Here is a 25,200-nt window from a genome sequence, read left to right as displayed (position 1 = left end):
CAAAAAAAAATAAATAAAATAAAATAAATAAATAAACCATTTATTAAACCATTGCCCGGGAAGAAAGAGGAAGGTGCCTGATAGACCTCATTGAGCAACAGAAACAACGATAGTTAACCTGAAGGATTACTTCCAGAAACACACAGCAGCACTCCACCAGGCCATAAGGAAGATAGACAAGCGGTATACCCCACTCAACCTAAGCGAGGAGTCCCCCCCCCAATCAGGAGGTACAAATGAAGCTAGAAAGATGGGCAGAGAAGACACTCTGTGGCAGACACTGCAATGATCTCCATCAAGATCACATAGATAAAATTGCTTCCAATGCATGGCTCACGAGCGAGACGCTCTTCCCTGAGACTGAAGGAGTCATGCTCGCCATCCAAGACAAGGTAATCAACACCAGGAACTATAGAAAACACATCGCCAAGGAACTCGGAGTGTCCGATGACACATGTCAACAATGCCACCTGGCCTTAGAAACGATCTAACACATCACTGCGGGGTGCAAGGTGATCACCCAGACTGAGTACACTCATAGACACGACCAGGTAGCCAGGATAATATATCAGAAGCTAGCAAGGAAATACCAGTTGGTCGAAGAAAGTGTACTGTACTACAAATACGAACCCCAGGCAGTACTAGAGACCCCAACCCACAAGCTGTACTGGGACTGCGCCATAATAACAGATAGGACAATCCTGCACAACAGACCGGACCTAACCCTTGTGTACAAGAAGGAAAAGGCTATCTATCTGGTTGACGTAGCAGTACCCAACACTGGCAACCTGCAGAAAACCCATGGGGAAAAAAATCAGGAAGTACACGAACCTGAGACAGGAGATTAGAGAGATGTGGCATATGCAACAAATAATGACCATCCCAATCATCGTGTCAACCACAGAGGCGCCTCCGCAGCCAGGTGGGAAGGAGCAGCAGTACATAGCACACGCTTCTTGATTAGACTGGGGTTCGAGCCCGTCACCACCAAATACGGATGATGCGGAAAGGTCAGGGAATGACCACCGCATATTCACGGAACAATATGGCCTTAGTTGCTAATGCTCCTAAAAACCATTCAACAACAACAACGTCAACCACAGGTATGGTGCCAAAGACCCTACATAACAGCCTAGCAGCAATAGGTCTTCCAGTGAACACCTACAAGGAACTCCAGAAAGTAGCAATCCTGAACACCTGTATGTAGGATAGTCGGAGAGTTCCTTGACCAACAGTAACACCAGACATAACAACATTCACCCTGTGTACTTTGGTAGTAATACCCGTCACGAGGTGGAACCCCCAATCAGGGAGAAATAATATAAGAGCAACAATAATAATAATAATGAAAACCTTGATCCGAGTGCCAGCTAAAATCAAAAAAAAAAAAAAAGTATAGTAAGACTTGCTAAGCAGACATGACCAGCATAGACATCTGTCTAAACTTTGTAAAGACAAACTTTGCAAATTCCTGCAAGGTATTAAACTTTTCTCTGCTTTGAGGGTAGAGGTACTCATTGCCCAAACCCAATTCATGAATTACCTGTTTTAGCTGCATCCAATATTGTTCATAAATTAAACAGTCATATAATATGAGACCAAGACTCTTCACGCAAATAGAGGCAGTTTGAATCTGCCGCTAACCCAAAATAACATAATTTTAAAATAGAAGTTTCATCTCCGGATAAAACCATACATTATTCTTTTTATCCAAGGCAAATGATACCCTTGGTATGAAGAACCTGGTAACCACTCCTGTATCACTTATTTCCCATCTTCTCTGCCAGATTTCCATCAACTGATTCATAAGTTTCTTTTTAGCCTTACCATGTTCAATTGTAACATCACTTTTTAATCCCATAAAATCTAAAGAAATACCCTTCCTTAAATAATAACAAAAGGCTCTATAAGCCAAATACAAATCAAGAGGCTGGAAGCATGACAGAACTTGGATCGCATTAGTGGACACTGTTCTACAAGGCGCCTCCATAGCCAGGTGGGCAGGAGCAGCAGTGCATAGCACACGCTTCTTGATTAGACCGGGGTTTGAGCCCGCACTCACCAAATACAGTCGGTCCTCGTATAACACGTGTTTGCATTACACGAATTCGATCATACACGATTTATAAATAGGGGAACGTTATCTTATATAACACAAACCGAATTCGCTTATGCACGATTCGCCTTTGTGTTTACAAGAAATGGCAGTCGAACGCGGAATCACCCCAACCGAACGCAACACGATAGGAATGAAGAAGATTCTGAAAATGTATTTATGTTTTTTATATCAGTGAAGGGGAAACACATAATAACGTAAAAACCAACACAATTCCAGCTATCGATATAATCGCAAATGCAATTAGATGGAGTTTACTACCAGTTTATAACAGGTTCCACTAGCAGAAACGAAACTGGAAATTGTTTTTATTGTTTTATGGTAGTAACCCCCAGAAATGTGCTTTAGTAAAATGTGGGGTGTTAATAGTGTATCTCGGCCTTTACGGTGTTGTTTATTCAGTTGCTACACGGGTGCAGCTTTGTTTATGTGTATCAAGCGTGCCTCCTCGTTTTGTAATTGTGCTTTATTCCCTGAAAATTAGTAAAATACTTAAAAGGTGTGAAAAGGAAGCGTCCTGGCTAAGACACTGCAGATTCAGAGAGAAAAAAAAAAAAGCAATAACGATAAACAGAGGCGGACTGGGTCAAAAATTCTTACCCGGGAAAACTTATAGTGGCCTCATACTACGGTTTATGGCCAAAATCACACCGGCCTCCGGCCCACCGTGGTTTCCCCCGTAAGGCTTATGGCCAGTCCGCTTCTGTCAATAGAGAAAAAATATGAAATTGTGAAACGCTTTGAGCGAAATGAAAGACCATGTGATATTGCACGTGCTACAGACCTAAATGAGGCAACGCGGAGAATTACAAAGAATGCAGAGAAAATAAAAACAACTTTCATAGCGGAAACAACTCAAAGTGTAATTAAAATCCATTAGATTAAGACACAAAGAAATTGGAAGAGATGGAATGGCTGTCATCTCTTTGGATAGAAAATCAAACAAAAAGCAAGTTTGCTTACGATAGAAGCAAAAGCCTTAGCAATATTTTATTACGACTTACGTATTATAATTTATACTTACGTATTATAAAATACGTAAGTATTTTATTACGACTATTTTATTTAATATAATTTTTTACGAATAAAATACGTATTTTATTCGTAAAATACTTTTTTAGTATTAAAAAATACTAAAAATACTTAATTATAATATAATATTTTTATTACGTATTTTAATCGTTATAAAATACGTAAGTATTTTATAACGATTAAAATTACCCAATTATTTATTGTGTTTGGTAATGTTTTGGTTCCAAATGTGTGTTCAATCTTGGGTGGTCGGCACCTACCCCCACTTTTCCCATAGGGCCTGTTGTTTATATTGCACGATTTTGCATTGCACGAGGATTTCTAGGAACGCAACTATCGTGCTATACGAGGACAGACTGTACGGAGGATGCGGAAAGGTCAGGGAATGACCACCGCATATCCCCGGAGCAATATGGCCTTAGTTGCTAATGCTCCTAAAAATCAAATAACAAACAAAACTGTTCTACAAAACCTGAATAATGAAAGTATTATTTTTCTCTGTATAATACAAAAGTTTCTGTTGAATTTTACATTCAAGATTTTTGTGTACATTAGCACCATATACTGCTATGGGTAGAAAGACAGCCTTGTGATAAAGTACGAAGGCCCTCTTTCTTAAACCACAATCAGTTCTTGCAATTCAAACAATGGCAGAGGAAAATTTTTTAATGTTTTTGCTTAAATATTGTAACTGCAACATAAAAGTCAACTGATTATCAATAACTAAACCCAAATGTTTAGTAGAAGTAACCATAAAGATGTGTTTACCATCCAATTTTACTACAGGAGGTCTTTCAATATCTAGTTTGCCTTTAACCAACATCGTGACTGTTTCCAACATCTTCAGACCACCAAATAAACTTTCACGACCTGCGAAGCAATCTCTTCTAATTTTCTCCTGGTCCTACCAGGAACACAGACCACCAGATCATCAGCATATGCAATTCTATGACAATTAATAATTGTCTTCTGCAACCATAAATTCAGCACAACTTTCCAAAAAATGGGACCCAGAACAGAGCCCTGTGGACACCCACAACTAACAAGTTTACAAAAAAACCATATGCTGAGACCTGATTACTATTTTTCTACCAGTGAGATAACTGGCCATTGCTCTATACAAAAGATCTGGGCATTCTACTTTTCTTAAGGAACAAAGTATGCTCTGTTGTCACACACTATCGAAGGTGCCCTCAAAATCGATGTATAGCACGAGAACATACTTGCTAGATGACTGATTAACATAATCTACTTAATCCTTTATAGCATCCTCAGCTGAACACCTTTTTTTTTAAAACCATACTGAAATTGGTTTTTGAAATAACCAATCAGCCAACCTGCGTAATAATAATCTTTTATAAATTTTTGCTATATTAGACAATAAGGAAATTGGCCTATAACCCTTGGGTCAGTAGCCTCTCTGCTCAGCTTTGATAACAATTTCTCCACCTCGACCTAGGGGATGTATAAGCACTGCCATACGCCGATGACCTTTCCTTGGTCCTAACCGCAGCCTCAAAAGCCCAAATGGAAATCTGTGCAAACACAGTGCTAACCAAACTCCGAGAATGGATGGAAAGGCAACGTCTCACAATTTCGCCCACCAAAACTCGATCCATCCTATTGAAGGGTTACCTAACCCCAACCAGACCACCACAGATTAGAATCCATGACAGAACTATCAAGCTAGTTACTGAACTGAAATACTTGGGAGTTATCCTGGATTGGAACCGGTCATTCACTCCTGTACTTTAGGTCATTCATACCTAAAGTACATACAGAATAAGATCAAAAATTATGCAGCCATGCTCGCCAGAGTTACACGCTGAGACTGAGGACTGAAAAGGCACACCCTGGCGATCCTCTATAAAGCAGCAATTACATACACTTCTGGCTCATGGTACCCCAAGGCCTTAACCGTGGTAAATCGCCGACTACTCGATATTATACATAGACCCATCTTATTGACCCTCACCCGAGCATGCAATGTGTCGACCCATGCACTGCAAGTGATTACAGGGGCTCTCGACCTCGAGGTGACCTGCACAGGCATGCTGCAGCAGCTTCGATGGGGAAAGGTTACAACATACCTGGACTACACAACAGATCCGACAAGCAATCAGAAAGCCGAGAAGAACACGCTTCAAATCTACCCACGATCAATCTGGCAACAGCGCTGGACAAACTCTGACAAGGGGGTAGTCACGCGAAAGTTCCTTCCAAATCTGAAGAAAGTGTACCCAAAATTTCCCACATGGTTTTGCCCCGGACTGCATGTCACCTACCTCCTTACAGGACACGGAGCGATCCGTCACAAGTTTCATCTTCTTGGAATCACAAACAACCTGTATGTGCCTGTGTCTCCCCTGAGACCTGGGAACACCAGATGCGTGAGTGTGAACTGTATGACGCCCTACGTGCCCAGCTGATCACACAAATGCGTTGCAACCTTAAAGACCAGGAGCACTACCTGCTGGAGGATGGGTCAACCTACAAAGCCTTAACTGAATTTGCTCAGAGCCTACACGCTAGACGACTAACCCTTCCACTGCCTACAAAATGTAGTACTCCACGCACCCCGAACCTGAAAGCTCCATAATCAAGTGCAAACTTAGAATTCCATCAATACCAGACTACTGGATTAGGACCATAAAATATCCCAACTCATCACCAATTATAACCAACAGAACACATGTCACAGGAAGAGTATGGTGGAGAACCTCCCCCATATACACTTTGCACTTTACATAAATTGGTACAAAACCTCCAAATAGGCAGCCAAACTTGACCCGCATGGACATCAGAGAACCCGAACTTAAATCCTGGAGGAGAATCAATCCTACTGGTCTATACTAAATGCCACATGGACAAATCGCTGTCTCTGCACACAGCGTCCTATTGGCGACCTGAGCCAGCTCCCTTGCCTGGCTCACCTTTTCCACCCCTCCCTAGTGGGTAGGAGAGGTGATGGTTCCGCCCGTAAACAGGTCTTACAGCTGATGGTATATTTGGATATTTTACAGTATGTTTAGATTTAGAAATAATCCCTGAAATGTTTGTTAAACAAGAATAAAAATCTGTAGAACTGCAAAGCACATGACAATGAGATCCATTTAATCATTAAGTAATTTAACACAACTGATAGAGCAGAAATGAGGAGCCCAAAGACTTATCTTGTTTGCCCACTTGACATTTGAAATAAAGTTTGTAAGCTTTTTTAATTAGAGGAGTGAAGTTTCATCTCTGTGATTAACAATTAGCTTCCCACATATATAACAAAAACTATTAGGATAATTGGTACATTTACGAGACATCTTAGGTTGTAAATGCACAGAAACATTTAAAAAATATACACAGCACTTAAAAGGATTACAAACAATAATGACCAAGTCAAGTCTGGCGCGTAACTGAGAGAACAGTCTACTCTGTGGAAGTAAGCAATATTATGTCAGGTGTGAACTAAGGCGCATTTAGGGCTAGAGCCTCAAGCTGCGAACAAATTTGGACTATGTATATATAAAGTGCTTTAGCATCATAATACACAGCCATTTCTGAATAAACAGAAAATTTTAAGGCGGCATCATTTTAGGTTATATCTCATATTGTGAATACCTTCACAACGAGTTGCCATGATATTGCACTACTTCGAATAAGTAACGCTTCACCTAAGGAGAAGACTAATGTTACTTATTTTCAGATAGGTACCACCACCCAAACAGCACCGTTTCAGGACTATTTGGCCCTTCTTCAGTGAGTGGGTAAGTACCCAAGTGATGCAATGATGGCAAAAACAGTTATGAAGTATAACTCCACAATATGAGAGATGCCTGATGGTGTATGATGTATTTATACTAAGGCGCATTTAGGGCTAGAGCCTCAAGCTGCGAACAAATTTGGACTATGTATATATAAAGTGCTTTAGCATCATAAATACCATCAGGCATCTCTCATATTGTGGAGTTATACTTCATAACTGTTTTTGCCATCATTGCATTACTTGGGTACTTACCCACTCACTGAAGAGGGGCCAAATAGTCCTGAAACGGTGCTGTCTGGGTGGTGGTACCTATCTGAAAATAAGTAACATTAGTCTTCTCCTTAGGTGAAGCGTTACTTATTCAAAGTAGTGCAATATCTTGGCAACTCGTTGTGAAGGTATTCACAATATGAGATATAACCTAAAATGATGCCGCCTTAAAATTTTCTGTTTATTCAGAAATGGCTGTGTATTATGATGCTAAAGCACTTTATATATACATAGTCAGGTGTGAACTTGTTTGAACAGCCGTCTGTTACAAGTATAGAATTTCACGGAAGGTTTGAATATGCTTCAGCCTGTAAGAGCACACAGAACAACCCTTTCCACACATTCATTCATTTTGTAAAACCACACTATATTTCTATTTCATTACTGTATTATTTATATCAAAATTTGTATGTCACATAAATATTACTGATGATAGAGAAATGCTGTTTGCATTTTTGAATTCAGCAACAAAAAATACATAAGAATTAGCAAGAAATGTTCATGTAACAGATTGTGTGTTGACCAGTGTGTGTTATTGGGCACTTCAACTCACTCAGCTTGCTAAGTCATGTTAACATTTTTTGTCAATCTAGACCTCTAAAAGAATCCAATCTATTTATCCTGGAATCAACTCATACAAAAATTAAAAATTTTTCAACATGACTTTCAATTTCTTTGATACTACTGATTTGGATATATTATTTTCAGCGCTGTTTTTAAAAATAACATTAAACACTTGAAGAATGGAAGTTCCAAACATTCTAAGTACCAAAATTTGATAAAATCAGTTTTTGCTTTAGAGGTAGTATGTGTAGAGGGTATCAGCACATAGCCAGTGCTGATACCCTCTATATGTTCTAAGTGCCTTCCTAAAGTATAATTATTGGAACTTTAGCTCTTCACTTATGGATTGCCATTCAGTGACCCTACTTTTTTCTTGCTTACATATTGTATAAAATAAAAATGTTTCTTTCCAAAATTTCCCTTGTCTGATTTGTATTATATAATTACACTGAATGGCCAGTTTAATTAGATACACCCCATCCATCATCCAAAGAATCAACTGGTCCATTAAAGAAATGAATGTGTCCATAGTAGGCTATATAAAATAGTAGTTTACACAAGTGTAGTTCACTAAGAAAATTATCAAAAAATTGGTAAAATGTCTGAAATCTAGACTTTTTTTTTTTTTTTTTTGTGAAACCTGGGCCATTTCAATTTGATGCAAAACTTGTTCTCTGAATTCAATTATATTAAAGTTAAATATTATTTAACATTCAAAAACTCCATTAGTAGCTTTATATCTATACATTTATTTTTGGCAACCAGCTCATTCAGCTGCCATCAGTAAACATGCTATGGTCTCGCTCACAACAGAAGGGGGCGCCTCCGTAGCCAGGAGCCCACCTGGCTACAGTGCGTAGCACACACTTCTTGATTAGACCGGGGTTCGAGCCTGTGACCACCAAATACGGAGGGTGCGGAAAGGTCAGAGAATGACCACCACATATCCCCAGAGCAATATGGCCTAATGCTCCTAAAAACCAAATAACAAACTAACAAACAACAGAAGGACTGGCTGCCAAAGTCCACGAGTTGCCAAATTTATTTTCTTGTATTATTATTTTTTTAAAAATTGCATTTGCATATAGCCATTGTTGTACCTTCACTGTACATAAAAACACTTAGGTTGAAACCATTGCTCTGATTAGTTCATCCATCAGCCTGTGTGACACTCTTGAAGTTTTTCCATACTGCTCCCTCATTGGTCTTTAATAATTGCTAATAGAGAAGGCAGCCCATACTAAACTTTTAACAAGGAAGGGCAGTATTTTGGTTGCTGATTCTATCAGCAACACAAATTAGTTGTCATTTTGTGTATTTATTTCCTTTGAAAATTAATATTTATTGATATTAATTTTTATTAGTTAAATCTTTATTGCTTTCTAAAGAGTGTGTGTGAGAGAGAGAGAGAGAGAGAGAGAGAGAGAGAGAGAGAGAGAGAGAGAGAGAGAATAATCTGGGATGTGTGAAAAACTAAACCACACATGCTCTCTCTGAACCGGTGAAATCTGCCATTTGTTTTTCATATGGCAGCACCTCTGGTAAACACAAACACAACTACAGACCAAATAAAACAAACTTGTATTTCTCTTCATTGTCATGTCATTTGTTTTCCTTTCATATGAAAATAAAACCATCATAAAACATTTGAATTTATAAAATTACTTTGTAATTACCCTGCATAATAAGCACTGTAGAGGGCATATTTTAATTTGCCAGATCTTTCTTACAGGATGACTTTCCTTTAGCAAGCCTCCCACTTTTGGGATATACAGTTAACAGCCCAAGTGAACATGATAACATCAACAAAGATTATGTGTTCAAACTTCAGTTCAAGAATCATGTCTACTTTTTCAGAGCCGAAAGTGAATATACATATAGTCGGTATGTGTGCATATTTTGTGAAAATATATTTTTACACACACTTTCCTACTGTTAATATCTGGACACCCCCTCCACTGATAGCTGGTCACATCTCCCACCCAAGCACCACATTCATTGTCATCCCTATGAACATCTTCAGAGATGTTCATAGGGATGACAATGACTGTGGAAAGCCTTCCAGGCAGCCATGCAGCCTGGAAGGCTTTCCACAGTGTCAGAATAGATTATGGTTGTGTGTCCACACACACCTCACGTCCCGTTCCAAAACATTCCACAACCGTTCACTGTGTTTCTCAAACCACTTGTGCATAGTGTAGCCCAATGACACACTGTATTATCATCTTGGAAGATCCCATTTCAGTCCAGGAAACATGAACAGTTTAATGGTGACTGGATAGGGGGCACCATACACAATAGATCCATGGGCTTGTGTTGCTTGCACCACACATGAAGTCATCTGTCAGCATGTTGCAGGTATTTGGACTCATCCAACCAGCGTGTTGTTGACACCACAGCATTCACCATCAACAATGATCAGGGATGAGGAGAGGGTGTCTCTTGGGTCATCTGCTGTGGAACCCTAAACATCTGAGTGTTTGGCACATTGTCATTTGGGATATTGTTCTTGCATTCCCATATTGTATTGCAATGTCATCTGTTGCACAGTGACCTGCTATTGAGCCTGTACACCATGCTGCACCTTTAGCTTACCATGATCATCCACTTTGCCTAATCCTTTATATTTCTGTCAGTAGGAGGTGGTTTGACCTGTTTGACACCATTCTTTGTACACCTTAACCACAGTGAGCCATGAGCAACCAATAAGACATGCCATTTCCGATATTGAAGCAAGAGTTCCTACAATCATTCCCTTTTGAAACTCCACGATATATTTACTGTGTTCAGTAACTGCTACTTTATCCTTTTGACTTGCACAACCAGATGCAACTGCTGTTGTGTATGCTGTTCAGCTTTTTATACTGCAAGCTATGTGGCATAGTCTATTACGGATGGGGTGGCCCTAATTCAGTGATCACTGAGTGTATAGGCTCATAGTCTTTCAAGGAGATAATAGGGTGCCACATAAAAAGTTGTGTCTTTAAGTGACATTTCAATCGCACTGAATATCTTTAGGTCAATGATTGGTGATGTGATTTGCAAATGGAAACAGACTGATGGTGAAACTGTCAAGTGACCCAGAAAACTTTCGAAGCTGATGGAACTTGGCAGGAGAGCTCTGTGAAGAATCATCTGCTCAAAACAGTGTGACCTCACAGCACACACAGACCTTAATAGCAGCCTCGGATCATCACACTGCCTCCACATGCCACTAATCATCCCAATTAATACTTCCATCTGTCTTGGTGTAAGGCCCACCATTCTTGAACCATAGACCAATGGAAAGCTGTGCTTTGGAGTGACAAGTCACGGTACTGGTCTCTACCAGTCTGGTAATCATGTTTGGTGGAGGCAGCGTGATGATCCGAGGCTGATATTTTCATGGTTTGGAACTGTTGATTGTTTGGACAAAACCATGAATGCTGAGGTCTATCTAAACATCCTGGACACTAATAAATTTCCTACATTTCCTTGAATTGGGATCGACTGATTTGAGGACATGAGTGTCAAAAAGTTGGGCTGGCTAGCCCTCTGGTATGAATTGGATTGTCGTGTGCATGTGAGGAGAGACTGTCCAAAAAACAGAGATGAACTGGTCACCATTTTGAAGGCTGAATGGTAGTAAATATGGGAGAACATTTACAAAAAACCTGCGGAGAGTGTTCCATGAAGACTAGACACTGTCATAAAGGCTTAAAGGTTTCAATATACATTATTAGTTTTCCTTTAAATAAAGATAATTAGCAGATATGTAAGAGTCCAGACATTAATGGTAAGGTAGTGTATATTAAGAGTGCATGTATGTGTTTTAAATTTACATTCCAGTCATTTTAAATTTTCATCATCTATTAAATTTCATATACGTGATCTCATCCCAAGGTATTAGTTGCTCAGAAACTCACTATAAACTTCTAACAAAAGTGTAAAATATCAACTTTGATTTTAAATATTCTATATTCAACAAATGTACACTTTTATTTTGAAATTTTGAACTGTAGCCACTTCAAAACTTATTTTGAAGTGGCTGCAGTGTAAAGATTCATTGTACTTAGTATATTGAAATTGCATGGTTTAAAGAAGGATGCTGAACTAAAGTAGACTTTGTATGGTACAATATACATTGGAAATAAAAACAAAGCTAAACTTCAAGATAAACCTTACTGATGGTCTAAAGATTGCTTCAAACAGTTTTTTGATATTGTTTAATCTCTGTAATATTAGTGATCTTTTTATTGTGGTCCTAGCCCGTGACCACCAAATACGGAGGATGCAGAAAGGTCAGGGAATGACCACAACATATCCCCAGAGCAATATGGCCTTAGTTGCTAATGCTTCTAAATAACAACATAACAACAACAACATTGTGGTCCTTTCGGAAATCATAGCAGAAGTAAATTTATGATAATGATGATATTTTTCTATTTCTCATACAGCAATGTGAAAATCTGTTAGAAAACTATACACAATCATCATAAAACTGTAGATCATTTGAAATATTCTGAGACTAACCATGGCTAGACTAATGATGTGCAAGAACAAGTTTTTTCAGTTTGAGCGAGGTTGAAACAAGGATAAGAATTCTGTTAATAAACTTGTGTAACTGTAAATGCATTTTATTATGAAAATAAAGTATTACAAGTTACATGCAGTGTGTGTGGGCATATAATGTGCCCATCGATTTAGGGTCATTGAAATGCATGTCCTCCTCCTTTGTTCATGGGCCCCATTGTGGCACCCCATGAACAAAAGGAAGCACAAAATGCCACGTGTTGTGCCATTTCAATGACGCTTTCAAAATCTTCCATAAGAAATGCACTGTAATGTAAACACATAAAAATCAAGTCTTACTGAGAACATATTTTCAATGGAAGAATAAAAATGATATTTGAAATAATTTGTTACTTCTCAGAACAATAACCCTTTCATATGGTGGAAAGAGAATGAGGCTGAAGAAGAGGCTGTGGGAGAACCACAGCCTCTCCATGAGTTACATTTTCATAGCATAGGATCGTGAATCCTCTATTCTGCCAGAGGCAGGATTAAGGGTACTGAAATGCTACTTTCTGCTTTTGTTTGAGGGAAACTTTGTGGCACTCAACCAAATGGTGCAACAGTCAACAAAATTCTTTCATCCCCAGATTTTCCAGAATTTACATTCATATCATTCTTTTGTTTATATGTTTTTAACTTTTTTTTTTTATGAAAACTCCAAACACGAAATGTATTAGAACCTGTAGTACTGTGTACGAGTTGAAAGTATAGAAAACAGAAGAAGAGATGATGGAGAGAAAGAAGAAGATGGAGAAAGTTAGAAGAAGAAGGTTGTTGGTATTAGATCCGAATTTCTGTAGACTGTAATTTTCAGGAAATACATGTGAAAGAAGTTAGCAGTTGCAGAGAACAGAAGTAGAAGGGATTAATGAAGAAGAGAAAAAGTTGGTTCTGTGAGTTAGATACTGACTGGTTGTTGCACTGGTTTGTGTTTGGGCTGGTTTGGAAGAGGGGGGGGGATTACAGAAGCCAATTTAAATTAACAGTTCCGATGGAATTTAGGCTTGGCATGTACTTCTAAATATTTATTGTAACTGATAAAAAAAGAAAAGTTGTCCTGTCGGGTTTATTAGATATTCTGTCATTATATTCCACTTTGACAATAGAGCTCTTAAATGCTCAATACCCATGGAGGTATCTATAAAAAAAAAGGCATGCAGCAGAAATAGAATATCTATGAGACAGAGAGTGGAGAGAATTTGTAATATCGTTGTTACAGATTAATCGTTAACGCTTTGGACAAGGAGAGTTGGTTGAAAGAAGTCATCCTAAACAAAAAATAAAGGTAATCCATGTTTTTTTTGTTTTTTGTTTTTTTTTTATGAAAACCTCAAACACAAGAGATATTAGAACCTGTAGTACTTAGTATTGTGCTTGGGTTGGAGGTAGAGAAGATGAAAGAAGATATTTGTTGACATTGAACTTGAACTTCTGTAGACTGTAATTTTCAGGAAATATGTATGAAGGAAGGTTGTTCCATAAAATGGCAGTTGAATGAATAAATGAGGAAGATGAAAAGTTGGTTCTGTGAGTTTAAAGTTGGACAGTAAATGGATGTTGGCTGGTGGTGGCACGTGTTCCGACTGTTTTGAAAGAGAGAGCAGGAATTACAGAAACCAATTCAGAAGAACAGTGCCCATGGAAGTATCTGTAGAAGAGGTATGCAGCAGAAACAGTACATCTATGAGAAAGCGAGTGGAGAGACTCTGTTAGAGATGAATCATTAATTAACCTAACTGCCCTCTTCTGAATGGAATCAAGAAGCCTGAGAGAGGTTTTGGGGAAACCACCCCAGATGTGGGAACAGTATTCCATGGCAGGGCGGATTTGTGATTTATACAGAGTGAACTGCTGTTTGGAAGAAAAGTAATGCCGAGAGCGAAAGAGAAAACCAAGTTTTTTAGATGCAGAGGAAGCAATATTGTGGAAGTCATGTTAATCCTGTTCAAATGGAAAACAGGATTAAGATCTCAAATTTTTAATAGAAAATACACTTTAAGTTGGTTATAATGAGCACGGAAATAACGAGATCACGGCTGTAATGAGCAAAAAGCCAAAATGATTTTAATTTACACGTATTATTATTAGTAGTAGTAGTAGTAGTGGAGGCATGTGATGCAAAAAAGCAAGCATATCAGCTTATGTAGCATCAGAGCCAAAAAAAAAAACACAATTTCATGCATTCATTCCCTCTAAACGTTTGTCCAGTTCCTCCTTGAATTTCTTTAAGCTATCAACTTTCCACATTGACAGATGGAAGTTTGTTCCAGCAATTAACCACCTACTGGCCAAAGGCAAATTTCTGGACATCTATTCTACAACTGTCTTTCCTCAATTTGAATTTATGCCCCCTCAGGTTCGTAATCTGAGCAAGCAGAAGAATCCCATGCTGCAGAATTCAGCATGCTCAACCCATTCTGGCCTTATATACCTCAATCAAATCACCTCGCAGGTGCCAGTCTCCAAATGCTGAAATTTGCAGAACTTAAGCCTTTCTTCGTAAGAGCACTTTTGTTCCCCTAACCAATCTTGTTGCTCTTCTCTGTACACACTCAAACTACTCTGCATCCTTCCTAAAATGAGGCCTCCAGACCTGTACACAAGTACTGAAGGTGTGGCCTGACCATATACAAAGGGATAATCACCTCCTTTTCCCTACTAGCAAAATTCCTGTATATCATTGACAATACCCCCATGACCTGTTCTGGCTGCCTTGCTCAGAAAACTTTATATCTGACTTCACAATTACCCCCAGATCTTTTTCATTTTCTACCACCCTAAGCGATTGTATTCCCATACAATCACTCACTTTATAATGAGTGTACTACGTGGATATACCGTATAAATTTTGGTAACTATGCAAACATTCTTAATTGCTCAGGTATGTGATAAAGCCCAATTCTGGGAATTGACAAAAATGTAAAAGGCTACTTAGCTTTTATGACCACCCGCATTAGATTAGCAGCTGGTTTATGACCTTGTCCTTTAGGGGATAGGGGCTATACAATAGTGCATTGGCATTCTGCTTGTCGCATTACCCACTGTCAATTCGTTTCTCCAATCAATGCATTACAACAAACAATACCCAGTGCTTCAGCTACAATATACAGTATATGGATAGCCTATGTAATATGGTACTTGTGCATATGTCCGTTCTGATATTCCCTGTCAGAGACTTGGCAATTTGGAATCTCCTCTCTTTGATCTCCTCTGGCTTAAAATCTCTCTACCTCATTGTGTCAAATTCATCTGTTGTCTCTACCGTTCTACCAACTCCACTAATCACTTGGAGCTCTTTGACTTCCTCCTTTTGCAACTTGACTTTCTCCAGTCCAACTTTCCTAAAAGTGAGGTAATTTTCCTTGGTGATTTTAATGTTCACAACTCCAGCTGGCTTTCGTTTTCTAGTCACACCGACCCAGCTGGTCGAGATGCTGAGGCTTTTGCAATTACTAATGATCTTGCACAGATTGTTCATTTATCTACAAGAATACCGGACAATCCTAATCATACAGCCAATACGCTTGATCTTTTTCTCACAAACAACCCTTCGAAGTACATAGTCCAAGTGAGAGGTCCTTTAGGCACTTCAGATCACAACTTGGTGATTGTCTCTTCTCCAATGGAACCTTTATCTCATGGCTATTCCCAACCTCGTGCTGTTTGGCATTACAAGAATGCAAAATGGGATGACCTGCGAGACTTCTTTTCTTTGGTCGGATTTCTGTTTCAAAACTTCTGATGTCAACGTTTGCTCAGATCGTGTCAGTGAAATTATTTTTGCAGGAATGGAATCCTTTATCCCACACTCCACTTTAAAATCTCGTCCTTTATCTAAACCTTGGTTTTCCAATAAATGTGCTAAGGCTGTTCAAGAGAAGAATGTTGCATATAGTAATTGGCTTGTTTCTAATTCTTCAGTTTCATTTTCTGCATACACCAAAGCTTGCAACAATTGTAAAGCAGTTATTAACCAGTCCAAACTAGAGTTTGAACAGGCTAAGAGTAGAAAACTTGCTTCTTGTCCTAATGGTAGCCGAGCATTCTGGTCTCTTGCCAAAGCTATTGGCCGCAACTTTTGCCCATCTCTGCTCCCACCTCTGTCCAAACCAGATGGTTCTGTTGTCACTTCAGCCAAGGATAAAGCTGACCTGCTAGCATCCCATTGTTCTTTCAACTCATGCATTAACGATCTTGGTAAAACACCTCCCACTCTTCCCAACACGCTCCATTCAATGCCTCCTGTGGTCTTCCGTCAAAAGGATGTCAGAAGGATTTTGACGAATCTTGATGCTAAGAAAGCTCCAGGTCCTGATGGTATTTCTCCACTTGTTCTCAAAATCTGTGCTCCTGAACTTACTCCTATTCTTTGCCGCCTTTTCTCACTTTCTTATTCCAAAGGTGTTTTTCCTTCTGCTTGGAAATTTGCTCATATCCAGCTAGTTCCTAAAAAGGGTGACAAATCCCTCCCATCCAATTATCGTCCCATTGCAATTACTTCTACTCTTTCTAAAGTAATGGAGAAATCAATTAACCGCCAACTCTTAAACTACCTAGAAACCTTCTGTCTGATCAGCGATCGCTAGTATGGATTCCGTCAGTGTCAATCCACTGGTGATATTCTGGCTTATGTTACCCATTTATGGACTGATTCAATGGAAAGGTTCGGTGAAACACAAGTAGTTGCTCTTGACATCTCAAAGGCTTTTGATCGTGTTTGGCATAAAGGTCTTCTAAACAAGCTTCCATCTTATGGTTTGCCAACTGTTTTTAGTAATTGTTTATGCAGTTTTCTCTCTGATCGCTCACTGAGGGTGATGGTAGATGGCTCTTTGTCCTCTAACTTCTCCACTAATGCCGGTGTCCCCCAAAGTTCAGTTCTTTCCCCCACTCTTTTCCTCTTGTATATTAATGACCTTCTTCCATTGACTGGAAATCCTATCCATAGTTTTGCCAATGATAGCACATTGCATTCCACTTTCCATTTTGAGAAACCTTGTCCTGCTCAATCAGCTTCAATTTCTCGAAAATCTGCTACCAATTCCTTAAATGCCAATCTTCATGTAATTCTCCGGTGGGGCAAAGACAACTTAGTTGATTTCAGTCTTTCTAAAACTCAGTCCTGTCTTATATCTCGCAAAAAGGATTCTTCTGCTCCTATGCTTATCTTCAGTGACACTCAGATTTCTAGGCAAAATGATGCCGACCGGGCTAGCCGGGTGGGTAAAGTACCTGCCTAGCAACCCAAAGGTCACGGGTTCGAATCCCGCCTCGAGCTTGGATCAAAGTACTGCAAAAACCTTGGGAGGTGCATTATGGCCACAGAAGCCGATGCGCCATCAACTACCAAAAAAAAAAAAAAAAAAAAAAAAGGCAAAATGATATATCTCTTTGGGGATTACCCTGACTGCTCTAATTGCTCTTGGCACAAGCACATTACAAATATTGCTTCCTCTGCGTCTAAAAAACTTGGTTTTCTCTTTCGTTCTCGGCATTACTTCCAAACAGCTGCTCACTCTGTATAAATCGCAAATCCGCCCTGCAATGAAATATTGTTCCCACATCTGGGGTGGTGCCCCCAAAACCCTCTCTCAGGCTTCTTGATTCCATTCAGACGAGTGCAGTTAGGTTAATTAATGATTCATCTCTAACAGAGTCTCTCCACTCGCTTTCTCATAGACGTACTGTTTCTGCTGCATGCCTCTTCTACAGATACTTCCATGGGCACTGTTCTTCTGAATTGGCTTCGATAATTCCCTCTCTCTTTCACAACAGTCCGAACACGTGCCGCCAACATCCATTTACTGGCCAACTTCAAACCCACAGAACCAACTTTTCATCTTCCTCATTTATTCATTCAACTGCCGTTTTCTGGAACAACCTTCCTTCATACATATTTCCTGAAAATTACAGTCTACAGAAGTTCAAGTGCAATGTCAACAAATATCTTCTTTCGTCCTCTCAACCTCCAACCCAAGCATGGTACTAAGTACCATAGCTTCTAATACCTCTCGTGTTTGGGGTTTACATAAAAAAAAAAAAAAAAAAATTCACCTGTCTATCATTATCATTACCATGTTGTTAACAGTGCCTCTTTTTTATACATTATGCTGCTACTGAGTTCTAATTATACGGGTAACACATTTTTTTGTTTTTCTCTTGGTAACAAAATAACAGAAAATCTCAAAGCAAAGGGTTTTAGATTTGTCATCATGGTTTTTTCCTGGAAGCAAACAATCCAAAATAAATTCATGACTGAATAATGAATTTTTATAAATAAAGTATTCCTCATTATACCACAATAATTGGATCATCTTCAGTTAACTTGAAGACGATCTGATATGTGAAGACCATCTAATACTGTTAATACAGAAACATTTGCTGCTATAGAAAAATTATGATTGACTGATGTATAATTGCTTCAGAGATTGCTATAGAAATGCATACACATCTAAAGTGACTGCAAGATGGGTTCCATGAAATTTGACCAAACTTGATAGTGTACCTATTTACAATTGCAGAATTGTTTAATATGCCATTAAAGAAAATCATTATGAGCAGCCAAACCACATACCCTACAGCTGACAATCAGTCCCCAGTAACTATTACCTGGCCAGAAATCTTAAATCGAACCTTTATGAAAACAGATTTTCAGACTGCAACCAAGGGAACTACTTATTAATATTCTGAATAGCAAATCTCAAAATTATTTAAGACATTAAAAGCCTGCAAGAAAAATTAAATAAGTGCAGTGAAGTATAAGGATATATATCAAATATTTAAATTATAAATGAAAATAGTATCTTTCTTTTTAAAACTGGATTGCAAAACTTTTTGACCACCAGCTTATATTTATTTATTTCCTATTTTATTTTCATTTTAACAAGTACTTCATAATATGCTCTATATCTATTTTACTTTATTCTGTATTGCTTACATAAATGCCTTGTAATTCATTCTCTAAAAATAGATTTTAATTAATCTGGCTTAATAAATAATTTTACTGAATTTTATTTAAATAAGGAAGATAATATATGCTTTTTTTTTTTCTTCTTAGGTGGGTAGAAGTAATAAAAAGTGCCACTCTACGAGATGCATGACATCATTACCTGAACATATCAGGCATCTTGTGAAATATAATGCAGCTCATTAAAGATCAAATCATCTTTTGTGTTGTTGAAATTATAATGTTGCTCCTATGAGAAAAGACTCTATACACTAAATACATTTATTAACGTCTCAATGGAGACATTTGTTCTCTATAAGGAAACCTACTTCCTAGAGTTTGGACAACTACAAATTTTTATTTCCTTTTTGGCATGACAACTTTTAATTCTGTAAAAATGTTAATGCTGTTTACACATTGTCAGTTTATAAGATTATGGTATTTGCATTTATAAAAAATAAAATGGTGCTCTGCTATGTTGGCAAATTATTGACCTTCAGACATTGTATTTTGGTACTGTGTTGATTTCTACATGAACTTTACTTTATACTCAAGATGGAATAGCTAGTTCTTTAGATATGGCTTATAATAAAGTGACTTAAATATCTTCTAAATAAAATTTAATTTATTGTGTGAACAAACAATCCAAAATAAAAACTTTAACAGTAGTCAGATTTATCCACAAAACAAAACACTGCAAATTTAGAGGGATTCTGAGTGGAAAATGCCTAATCAGGTAAAATGCAGAACTTCATTCTTGTGCTACAGCAGACACTCAATGACAACTGTTGCTACACATGCACACACACTGCAGAAGAGCCCTTTCAGTTCCCCTACATCTGATCCTTTCCCTGTTATGGAAAGTCTTGATCAAACTATACGCATATACGAATATGTGGACATATTAAAGACATCTGTTAGGAACATAATGAAATTCAAATAAACCTCACCTGTAAGATAAATAAGCAGCACTCATTAGTGGAGGCTAAGGACCTATGCCCATGGAAAATGTGAGTGCTTCAGACAAACCATGCTGATTGATATTGCGAAAACAGTTGTAACAGCACCGCCCTATGAATTTCGGGTCTATTGGGTATACTAGGTTATGTAAATGAAGATGGTATATAGCAGAAAAGTTTTACAAGCTACACCACCCTACTAAAAGTAATGGGACACTTGTAATAAAAATAATTAACAAAACATATTTATTCAAAAAAATTAAGTTTCTTGGCCTACCTTTGCCTGTAATAACTGCTGCAAAGCATCATGGAAGATTTTCTACTTATTTCTGGTGGAACACTAATAGTATTATGCTCCCTGTATACTACCCATACAAGTATATAAAGTATCCGTAAGCTTCAGTAAAGAGGGGCATCTTGGCCTTGCCCGGATTCTGCATCCCAGTTTACCCCAAAGATGTTCAGTAAGGTTGAGGTTAGTGCTCTGTCCTCCAATGTCACTACAACATTCCAGTGTTATTCTCCCCAAGCCACATATCTAATACTATCTTTGTGACACAGTGTCGTCATGCTGGAAGGTGTAAAGGCTGCTTCCATAAAATTTCCACAATGAAGGGCACAAAGAATTGTCTGATTGTAGGACTCGGCATTCATGGTTCCATGTACTGCAACCAGGCTTATCACAAGAATAACCCCCAGAATATGACTCCTCCTCTTCCAACATGACAGTTGGGAAAGGAGGAGTAAGTGTTCTCAAGCATCCTTCATACACAAATATGTTTATCAGACTGGAAGAGTACATAAAGTGACTCCTCAATTTACATGATTGATTCTTAGTCGAGAATCAGGTGTGCCCTGCTTGAAATGCATACTCATCATTTTTGTTATCAAAAGCTTTTGGGCTATTCTTTTTCCACAAGAATTCATGTCATGCAACTGTAAGTGTCTCTATTTGTTGTAGAAACAGTTACTCATTTGTCTCTGGTGACTCAGTTCCAAACTTAAATTCTCTAGTCTGATGGCAACATGAGGTAACCAGTGAACTCATGTTGAGATCACTGGTTACATTGAGACATGTTGGCTCCTGTCAGTCAGTATTTTATGCCTACCTGGTTATTTCTTGGGTACAGAAACATCTCTGGACTTCCATTTCTTCAGAATGTTGCCATTTGTCAACTTGGAAGGTTTAATTCTGTGCAGTAGCACACATACACGGTCATTTTCTCCATTATGACATTCAATTATAATTCCTTCTAAAACTGTTAGCTCTTTCCAGTGCTTATCATTCAGCATACATATTTGAAATGAATCCTGGGATAATACCAACCATCTTTATAGGGCAAAATATTTGTATATTTCATAATCATACAATTTTCTAGTACCAGAAGTGTGTTCCAAGACTTTGTGGGATAGTATGTAGAGGTGATGGGAAATGGAGATTGCATGAGGTAACCAGTGATGCAAACTGTCTTTTAAGTTATGTGGATTGTTTTAAAATTTTTAAATGTTCATTAAATAGATTTCAACTATGTTAATGGGATTTTTCCATTTTTTGTGGCTTAACCACATATATTACAAAGGGTACTAGGAAAGTTTTGCAATACAGCTTTGTTTATTTAATTTTTTCAAAGTGATTTCCTCTACATTCAATACACCTCTCCATCCTCCGAAACCAATCTTTAAACCAGTTCTGCCAAGTTTCACTAGGGAGTAAAGCACACTCGTTGTCCCAAGCCCGTAGAAGGTCCTCATCACTGGAAAACCGCCTCCCTTTTAGCTTCATTTTCACATGCGGGAACAGTGCAAAGTCGCAGGGAGCAAGGTCTGGACTGTAGGGAGGGTGCTCGAGAAGTTTCAGTCCTGTCGTGGTCAAATATTCGGTGCAGGCTTTGGCGAGGTGAGCTGCAGCATTATCGTGATGGAGGTACCAGGTGTCCATTCTTGACTTTGGCCACAGGTTCTTCATAGATCCAATGACTTTAGGCAGGCATTGTTCAGTATACCACTTAGCTGTGACTGTCTCCTGCGTGTCCAAAACGACATGTGCCACAATTCCACTCGATTTGAAAAATACAGCTCATTTTCTTCTTTACAGATCGGGATTTTCTGACAATTACGGGTGTGTCGTCATCATCAAAGACCCAAACTTTGTTTTGAGCCTTGGTCGGCAGATCATAATAGTACAGCCAAGTCTTGTCACCTGTCACGATGTTGTTCACATACCGAGATTGTCCCTTATCAAACTTTTTTAACATCTCCCGGCACCAAGTCACACATCGTGTCATCTGCTCTTCAGTCAGTTGATGCGGCACCCAGAGAGAACAAAGTTTCTTCAAGTGCAAATGATCTTGCAGAATCGAACGAATTGCTGGTGCATTTAAGCCCAAAGTATCCTCTATCTGTTGGTAGGTCACTCGCCTGTTTTCGTCAAGCATTTTCCTCACAGCAGTAACGTTTTCCTCCGTAACTGACGTTCGTGGCCTTCCCGGCCTCTCAGAATCCTCCAGAGTGAAATTTCCCCTTTGGAATTCTCTATACCACCTGAATATCGTTGTACGATGTGGACAATCATCATCTAGTACAAGAGTCATTTCTTCTAAGCACTGGTCTATGGTTAAACCACACACGAAATTATACCGCAAAACTGTCCTTATCTCATTTCGTGACCATGATGCCATCGCAAGCACTTTACACTCTCACTACTAATGAATAACTGAGCCCATCGACTTGGCGCGGCGGCTACTATGCACGTATGAACATGTCTCAACATGCAGCAACAAGCAGCTTCCTGTGATTCATTGTTGCGTCATATTGCAAAACTTTCCTAGTACCCTTTGTATAGCAATGTGCCATTAGATACTGCTGAGCTAATTCATTGTGAGTTAATGTGGCAAGATTTGTGTATCTAATTAGTAGCCAAGTAAGATGGTGAACAGTAAGGAACAGCATATTTACTTCAGATTTTGTCATGTGCTTGGGAAAACAACTTTGGAGATATGAAATGCTTAAAACAAACATTTGGCAATAATGCCACAAACTTTTCAATGGTATTCACATTTCCAAGGCAGCCAAATTGTGATTGGTGATTTTGAGTGCTTGGGTCTTCCATCAAGTCGGACTGATGAAATAGTTGAAAAAGTGCATCAAGTCTTCCATGACAGACAACCTACAGTTTGTGACATTCTAAGCCTGTCATACAGTACATGCTGATGCATTTTAACTGAAAAATTTAACAAGTGGATTGCTGCTAAGTTTGTGCCACATTTGCTGAGCAACAAACAGAAATAGAACCAGATTTCTGGTGCAGAAACCTGGAAGCACAGGCCAAAAAATTGCTTTCCAAGATCATAACAGGGAATGAAAGCTGGGTTTATGGTTATGAAAGAAAGCAGCAGCACTTTCTTCTGTTTAAAAAGTCCATCATCTCTGTGATCAAATAAAGACAAAGCAGATCAGATCAATTGTCAACAGAATGCTCATCATTTTCTTTGTAAATGAGAGAACTGTTCATTAGTTCCTTCTGCCATTCCAAACTGTAAATCACCAATTCTTATATCAGGGTCCTGAGGCATTGGAGTGAGGATGTCAGGAGAAAATGCCCAGACAAACGATGCACTCGGGATTAGCTTCTGCATCACAAATGTGCCAGTGCATTAATATTAGTATTAATAGCACCAATGATGCAAGAAAGCAAGCTTATACAGCAGAATCAGTCAAAAAAAAAAAAAAAGCATTTCACCTATGCATACCCTCCAGTAGTTTGTCTGGTTCTTCCTTGAATTTGTTCAAACTATCCACTTCCATAACAGATGGAACCTGGTTCCTGCAACAAACCTATCTCAATTTGAATTTATGTCCCTCATGTGCATAGTCTGAGCAAAAGGAAGGATCCTGTTAACACTGAGTTTGCTCACACCACTCAAAGCCTTAAACACCTCAGTTAGACCACCTCTCAGATGCCTAGTCTCCAGGCACTGCAATTTGCAGAACTAAAGCCTTTTTCTCGTAAGATCATCCCTCTGTTCCCCTCACCAATGTCGTTGCCTTTCTCTGTACCCATTCCAGCAGCTCTTCATCCTTCCTAAAATGAGGCCTCCACACATGTATGCATTACTCAAGATGTGGCCTGACCGTAGCCTTATACTAGCAAAATTTCTGTATAATTGGCAAAATCCTATGAGCTGTCCTTGCAATCTATCTGCACTTCTAAGCGAAGTACATATCAAACTGCACAATTACCCCAGGTCCTTTTCCTTTTTTACACCACCCTGAGTGTAATAGTAATAGAGGCATGTGGTGCAAGAAAGCAAGCGTACGAGCTTATGTAGCATCAGCCAAAAAAAAAAAAAAAAATTCACACAACCATTCACTCTAAAAGATTGTCCAGTTCCTCCTTGAATTTATTTAAGCTATCACCTTCCACAATAACAGATGGAAGTTTGTTCCAGCAATTAACCACCCGCTAGCTAAAAGCAAATTTCCGCACATCTATTCTACAACTGTCTTTCCTCAATTTGAATTTATGCCCCCTCAGGTTCGTAATCTGAGCAAGCGCAAGAATCCCATTAGAATTCAGCATGCTCAACCCATTCAAGGCCTTATACACCCCAATCAGATCACCTTGCAGGTGCCAGTCTCCAAATGCTGCAATTTGCAGAACTTAAGACTTTCTTTGTAAGAGCACCCCTTTGTTCCCCTAACCATTCTTGCCCTTCTTTGTACACGCTCGAGCTACTCTACATCCTTCCTAGACCTGTATGCAATACTGAAGCGTGGCCTGACCATTGCCTTATACAAAGGGATAATTGCCTCCTTTTCCCTACTAGCAAAATTCCTGTATAGCATTGACAAAACCCCATGACCATCTCAGAAAACTTCATATCAGACTGCACAATTACTCCAAGGTCTTTTTCATTTTCTACCACCCTAAGCGTAGTACCACACAATTGTTACGTTTCTCTCGGATTACTTCTACCCATATGCAGTACTTTGCATTTGTCAA

General features: G+C 38.8%; 1 protein-coding gene across 4 annotated transcripts in view; it reads left to right on the top strand.

The window, feature by feature from the left end:
- The window catches only part of LOC150075997 (FERM, ARHGEF and pleckstrin domain-containing protein 2-like), a 582,027-nt gene extending 562,423 nt beyond the window's left edge, over nt 1-19,604 (top strand). For all 4 annotated transcript variants that reach the window (XM_090387911.1, XM_090387910.1, XM_090387913.1 and 1 more), the window contains 2 exons: nt 9,472-9,623; nt 19,351-19,604. In XM_090387911.1, coding sequence (XP_090244037.1) covers nt 9,472-9,623; nt 19,351-19,393 — 195 coding nt within the window. In that variant the 3' untranslated portion in view covers nt 19,394-19,604. The remainder of the gene's footprint in view (nt 1-9,471; nt 9,624-19,350) is intronic.
- Nucleotides 19,605-25,200: the final 5,596 nt, after the last annotated feature.

Source organism: Mastigoproctus giganteus, chromosome 13 (assembly GCF_048544385.1).
Source record: "Mastigoproctus giganteus isolate SK-2022 chromosome 13, ASM4854438v1, whole genome shotgun sequence".
Lineage (NCBI taxonomy): Eukaryota > Metazoa > Arthropoda > Arachnida > Uropygi > Thelyphonidae > Mastigoproctus > Mastigoproctus giganteus.
The sequence above is the reverse complement of the archived record's forward strand: the minus strand, read 5'-3'. Positions and strand labels throughout refer to the sequence as shown.